Consider the following 7,193-nt stretch of genomic DNA (forward strand, 5'->3'; position numbering starts at 1 on the left):
CTTAAAAGGAGTTCTCATTATGGGGGGGAAAGGAGACGATTAAGTTGCCCATAGACCACCCCAGCAAATGGCCTCCTCGTAGAGCCCATATTTTTGTGAACTGGATTCTGGAAGCCTTAAAGGGAAAATGCCTTCATTGCTTGCTATTTCGCTTCTCACTTACCACTGCTGAAGACAATATTATGAATTATAATTAAAGGGTCCAATAGGGCTGATTTTAATCTCAATGAGACTTCTGGCAATAATTTGACTGGTTTTTAATATTTTCAAGGGAAAATATGAAGAAGTTTACCTACATGAAAAATTGACACCTCCGCAGAGAATCTCAACTGAGTCCTTGCGCTACATGCCCGCAGCTCATCCAAAGGAAATGAATCCGAAGTCCACTTTGTCAAACAAACCTAATGTGAGGAATCGACCTTCATCTCAGCCGACCATCATCCGAGGAGTCACTTACTATAATGCCAAGGATGCTGAGACAGAAAATGAACTAGAAGAACGTGAGTTGCAATTTCAGCCTATAAAGATTACATTTCCCAGGGGCCCTTTTTCCAGACGCTATGTTGTTCACATTACACTGCCAAGCAACTTTTCCAAAGGGTTATCATGTCTGACCTGTTTATATAATTAGGGATGGGAATTTTTTAACCTGTATCACTTGAAATTTTACTCTTTTGCTAAGGTTTAGTTGCAAAACAAGGACAGGGTAGGTAAAAAGGAATTCTGTGGGTAACTCAGTATTCACAAGCTGGATTCCCAACAGTTAGACTTCTGAAGATTTATTCAGTTTTTGTGTGTAGAAGATCATGGCTGAGGCTTTTGAGGGTATAGCCAGGACAATGAAGCAATTGTTGGAGATGCTTATGAGAGTGAAATGCAAAAGCAAGGAGATTATTTTGAATAGCATATCAGATGGGTCATGCTGGGGGAATGTAAAGAAAATAGAGCCCCTGTGTGAGGGTGCCCAGTTAAATATACTCTCTCCCACACACAGTGTGTGTGAACCCCTCTCCTGTGATTTTTTTTATTTACAGAAGATGAGGCTTTCAGTGGTGATGCAATTGACTTGCTGATTGAGGATCAGCTTTTGCAACATAACTACCTGTCGAGTATTTCCACCAGGAAGCAACCACCCACAGAAAACCCCCTAAAACGGCAGAGTAATGAGCACCTGAAGGAACATGCTGTGACCACTGTGCCACTTGAGAACGATGCCTCTGACACCACTACTCCTGTAACGGAAACTCCACTAGCCCCTGCCATCATGACTCCCTCTGCTGAGCCAATGCTAGTGCCTACCTCATTGGTTCTTTCTGCCACTGGAGGCTTTTTAGTGCCTTCGGAAACTACAGCAGCTGCTGAAGCTTCCTCAATAACACGGTCAAAGGGTGGCAGTGCCAGACGGACTTTGAAAAGAGTGGCTGTAGATGTCACACCAGCTCCCACAATGACAGCAACCCAAAATGTTCCTACTACAAAGCCACCAGGTCCCATAACGGCCATAACAGATTTCCAAATAGAGACAACAACTGAGCCTCGCACAGTAGCTGCTACACCTAAAGCCATGAACTCTCCCAGCCCTGCTAGCCACAGCCTCACAGCCACACCCAAGCAGGGCCTGGATGAGGAAGATATAAGAAACAGCATTGGTGAGCTCATTTCCTTCTCCTGTTTATGTTTTCAATCATAACATGTCACAACAGCATTGTTATAATGGGGAGAAAAGTTTTTCGGCTCCAAACTCTATTAATATTCATGGCTGGGTACCTTCAAGTTGTCTCTCATTTTTCTTAGCAAGATTAGTTTGGAGATGATTTGCCTCTACTGTCGTCTCAAGCTGAGAGATTGTGACTTGCCCAAGATCACTTACTGGGGTTTCATTGCTAGTAGAAATTTGAACTCTGGTCTCCAGAATTATAGTCTAGTGCTCCAGTCAGTACGCCACTTTTGCTCTCTGATACATATATTGCCATATAATAATCACAATGTATCTGCTAACATCGCTTCCCAATATGGAATGATTGTGGTTTAAAAATGGGCAGTGAAAAACAAGAGATGTTTGTGTGGGCAGCAGGGGATGTCCTATAGCAGATGTGGTACTGAGATTGCAGGCTGGTGTAGTAAAGTCCATTCTTCTATTGTGAATATTTATGGACTGGGAAGAGCTACAGTGTTCCCTCACTTATCGCGGGGGTTATGTTCCAGGACTACCCACAATAAGTGAAAATCCGCAAAGTAGGGGCACTATATTTATTTTAATATTTATACATTATTTTAGTAGTTATACACTATTTTAAGTCTTTATCAACCAATCGTGTGTTGATAAATCGCCTCCTTCTCCCGTTGCGCTTGGGTTCCTTTTCTCTCCCTTCAGCTTCTCCTTCCTCCCTTCCTCAGGCTGTAAATTGTAATTTTTTTATCATTTATAATATTCTTTTAGAATGTATTGAAAAACCGCAAAACAGCGAATCTGCAAAAAGTGAACCGCGAAGTAGTGAGGGAACACTGTATTAGGAAATTGCCAAGAGTAACTAGCAGGCATTTTGCTTAGGAGGAATCTACCCAAATAGCAGCCCCTTGTCCCACCATTCTTTCCAGGTACTTGAGAGAGAGAAAAGGAACTACAATCAATGCCAGGTGTAGAAACCAGTATAGTACTAGCCTGATCGCATTTGGCAGACTAACGTAAGGATTTTCAGGAGTTCTTAATATCCATCCCTCTAAAACCAAACTTGGCTGATCAAGTGCTTATCAGCATGGAAAGAAAATGGGGACATTGCCCAAAATGGAGTAAATGTCTATTTAGGAGAATCCCTAGGAATACTAAAATGTATTGCTTATGAATTTAGAAGGATTTTTTGTGAATTTAGAAGGAATTGTCCTAAGGGCCAATCAATAATAATAATAGTAGTAGTAATAATAATAATAATTACGATCTGCCAACTGCAAAAGGCCACCCTACTGGGATCTGCACGCATCATCGAAAATACATTACACAGTCTTAGACACTTGGGAAGTGTTCAACTTGTGATTCTGTGATACGAAATCCAGCATATCTATCTTGTTTGCTGTGTCATAATAAAATTATTATTATTATTATTATTATTATTATTATTATTATTATTATTATTATAGAAGGAATTTATTTTAGATAGCTGATCAAATATCTATGCATTTCTGTGTTCAACAAATTATTCAGATGATTTAAAGCATGGAATACTTTGCATAAAGGATTATTAGTCTGCACAAGTAAGGATATCTCAGGGTGAGTAACTTAGATGGGTCCAGGATTGAATAACCGATCATCCATGTTTTTCAGTGTAAAACAAGATGAATCGCAATTCCTGGAAGCTTTGAAGAGAAGCGGTTCACCACCTTTTAACCTCTTGGCTATCTGGCAACACGCCTCAGCTTTAGCAGTGGCAGAACCAATTTTTAATGCAATATTTGTAAAGATTGCTGAGGGTTTACTTTGGGTAGCACTTTTTTGCCATTCTACTTTCTTTACAGGCCAGTGCAAGGACACTTTATCTACCATCACAGGACCAATGATCCAAAATACCTATGGGCGGAATGAAGGTGCTTGGATGAAGGATCCAGTTGCCAAGGATGAGAGGATCTATGTCACCAACTATTACTATGGCAACACTCTGGTGGAGTTCCGAAATCTGGATAACTTCAAACAAGGTGTGTCCTGTGCTAGACCTTGTCTGAAATGTGAAGAAACCATGGGGTGGTAGTGGGGATTCTGGTAGGATTTCAGAAGGGGCTTATTATTATTATTATTATTATTATTATTATTATTATTATTATTATTATTAAACGTTATATCCTGCCCCCTCTCCCCGAAGGGATTCAGGGCAGCTTGCAACAAAACAAACAAATACATGATGGCCATGTATAAATATGTGAGGAGAAGTCATAGGGAGGAGGGAGCAAGCTTGTTTTCTGCTGCTCTAGAGACTAGGACGCAGAACAGTGGCTTCAAACTACAGGAAGGAGATTCCACCTGAACGTTAGGAAGAATTTCCTAAGTGAGAGAGCAGTTCAGAAGTGGAACTCTCTACCCCGGAGTGTGGTGGAAACTCCTTTGAAGGCTTTTAAATAGAGGCTGAATGGCCGTCTGTTGGGGGTGCTTTGAATGTGATTTTCCTGCTTCTTGGCAGGGGGTTGGACTTACTGGCCCATGAGGTCTCTTCCAACTCTATGATTCTATATTCAAAATGTGGAGAATTTGGGAGAGTAAAAATCATGTTGTGCCTAGTCATAGTCCTACCAGATTAGTGTAAAGATTGTTGGCATGAAATAAAAATTAAAGCTTCATCCTTTGTTGATTTTGACAATAGCTGCTGACACTTCTTCATGACCTATATTGTTTTATGGTATACTAGAAATGCTATAACTGCAATATTATGTGCCTAGGGCCAACAAACAGATGTTATGGCTACATAATGCCACACCCTGACACCACATCCTCTTAAATAGCAAACAAGATCTGACTACAAGATGTGCTGGTCCCACAGACCTCAGATAATAATTATTGCTTATGCTCACTTTATCGCTATTTGCATAACTGAAGTTCTATAAAATCCGGATCAATGTTGTGAGGTGGTTGGACTGAAACTTGTGCTGGGGCTTGGCAGATCCTTTGGCCAAAGCTAATATTTGTTGTCTGATTGCCTTCTTGCTCAGTTGCAGGGCTCATTCTAGCTTTGTATCTCATTTGAAGACACAGTAGGGCTGATATTGCAGGTTCAGTTTATGGAATTTCCATGCAGTACTTTCCAAGCAATATCACATAAAGGTTGTAAAACTCCACAGAAGTGGTTCTCAACCTGTGGGTCCCCAGATGTTTTGGCCTTCAACTCCCAGAAATCCTAACAGCTGGTAAACTGGCTGGAATTTCTGAGAGTTGTAGGCCAAAACATCTGGGAATCCACAGGTTGAGAACCACTGCTCCAGAGAGACCTTTCTAATTGGTATAGACCAGGGATCCCCAAGATAGGGCCCATCAGCCAGATATGGCCCTCCAAGGTAATTTATTTGGCTCCCGCCCTAAACATGAGACCAAACTTGGATTTAATGAAGCCCCCAAGATGACTGAAGATTAGCAAACCCATGTGGGGAACATATATTCAGGGCCAGATGACCAAAGTTGTGTAGTTCTATTGCACATATCAAGACTGGAGACATGTAGACTGTGTCAAAAGTCAACCAGAAAATTATTTATTTTGGACCATAATAATAAACTAAGGCCTTTGGGCTGGATGTGGCCCTTCAAGGTAAACTTTAGATGTAGGGTTGTCCTGTGTCTGAAATGACTTGAAGACACACCACAAGAACAATCCTAGTTAATTTGACTATCTCATCTGCCAAAAAGAGGCCTACATTTTCTGTCGAAATCCTGATAAATTTATGTTGGTTAAAATTGTTCTTAATTTTAAATATTATATTTTTTGCATTACAAATAAAATATGTACTGTTTGCAAAGGAACTCACTTTTTTTTTTCAAACTACTGTATCGTCTGGCCCTCTTTTTTAAAAGTATAGACAGTTCTGATCTAGATCAAAACAGAAAGACTTTGGTAGGCTCAAGTTTATTGTTCACCTGATCTTATTGTTTCTGCTTTATAGGTCGATGGAGTAACTCGTATAAATTACCCTATAGCTGGATGGGTACAGGTCATGCTGTCTTTAATGGTTCTCTCTACTACAATCGGGCCTTCACGCGCAACCTTATCAAGTATGACCTAAAGCAACGCTTCGTGGCTGCTTGGGCCATGTTGCATGACGTAGCCTATGATGAGGAGACACCATGGCGGTGGCGAGGCCATTCCGACGTGGACTTTGCTGTGGATGAGAATGGCCTGTGGATCATTTACCCAGCCATTAATTATGAAGGGTTCAGCCAGGAGGTGATAGTCCTCAGCAAACTCAATGCCAATGACCTGAGTACGCGTAAAGAGACCACGTGGCGGACAGGCCTGCGCAAGAACTTTTACGGCAATTCTTTTGTCATCTGTGGAGTTCTCTATGCTGTTGACAGCTACAATAGAAAGAATGCCAATATCTCCTATGCGTTTGACACGCACACCAACACCCAGATCATTCCACACCTGCTCTTTGAAAACGAATATTCCTATACCACTCAGATAGACTATAATCCCAAAGATCGGCTCCTTTATGCCTGGGACAATGGCCATCAGGTTACCTACAATGTCATCTTTGCTTATTGAGGTAATTTTAAAGAGCTACTCGCACCTTTAAAAATATTTTTATTGTACAAAACAGAGTAAATGTGGTTGTTATTCTTTACCTTTTAAAACTGGATTGTAGATCAATCCATCTACTAAAGTCAACCCTTTTATTTTGGGCATAACTTGCTTTTGTTTTTATAGTGGATATTCTGCCTTTTATGAGACAATGGAAATATTTCTTCTTTAGCAACTGCTAAGTTCAGACTCTGAAATGAATAAAACCATCCCCTTGCCATGTTGTTTTTATACAAGACTTAGTTTTGGATAACCCCACAAAGTTACAATCTTTATAATAAAACACTGTGTTAAAACTCAGCAAAACTAAAGGCCTGCTTGCATTTGCTTCTGTCTTGCATGTCATTATTGCCTCTATCAAATCACAATTGGGAGAACACAACAATCGTCTATTTTAGTATGCCCTCCACTATAAATATAATTTTATCTGGATGGAGCAATGGAACTGGAGAGGAAATATCACAATTATATTTTGTAGACTTTCAAAATAGCTGCAACACGCTATTGTTACTGTTACAGAACATAAACCAATTAGGCAGATTTTAGGATATTGTTTTCAAAGGACAGAATAAACTTGTGCATACCTTCCTCTCAGATCAATAGCATTCCAGTGATTAGGTTTAGCTGCTTTACACATAAATTTCTATGTTGTGCTTTCTGGAAGTAATACCTCTTTCTTACAACAAACAAAATGTGGTTTCCATCTTTCAAACTGCCAAATAGGAGCCACCGGGGGGGGGGGGGGCACAATGTGTTAAACCATTGTGAACTGCTGACCTGAAGGTTGAGTTGCTGGCCTAAAGGTGGCCGGTTCAAATCCATGAGACGTTGAGCTTCTGTCTGTCAGCTCTAGCTTGTGGAGACATGAGAGAAACCTCCCAGGAACACATCCGGGCATCCCCTGGGCGTCGTCTCTGTAGA

At 40.7% G+C, this 7,193-nt stretch overlaps 1 protein-coding gene across 1 annotated transcript in view; it reads left to right on the top strand.

The window, feature by feature from the left end:
* olfml2b (olfactomedin like 2B) overlaps window positions 1-6,583 on the top strand; it is a 28,058-nt gene extending 21,475 nt beyond the window's left edge. The window contains exons 5-8 of the mRNA XM_003219840.4: window positions 272-500; window positions 1,035-1,649; window positions 3,511-3,687; window positions 5,635-6,583. Coding sequence (XP_003219888.1) covers window positions 272-500; window positions 1,035-1,649; window positions 3,511-3,687; window positions 5,635-6,236 — 1,623 coding nt within the window. The 3' untranslated portion in view covers window positions 6,237-6,583. The remainder of the gene's footprint in view (window positions 1-271; window positions 501-1,034; window positions 1,650-3,510; window positions 3,688-5,634) is intronic.
* The last annotated feature ends 610 nt before the right edge of the window (window positions 6,584-7,193 follow it).

This window comes from Anolis carolinensis, chromosome 4 (assembly GCF_035594765.1).
Source record: "Anolis carolinensis isolate JA03-04 chromosome 4, rAnoCar3.1.pri, whole genome shotgun sequence".
In the NCBI taxonomy this organism is placed as follows: Eukaryota; Metazoa; Chordata; class Lepidosauria; order Squamata; family Dactyloidae; genus Anolis; species Anolis carolinensis.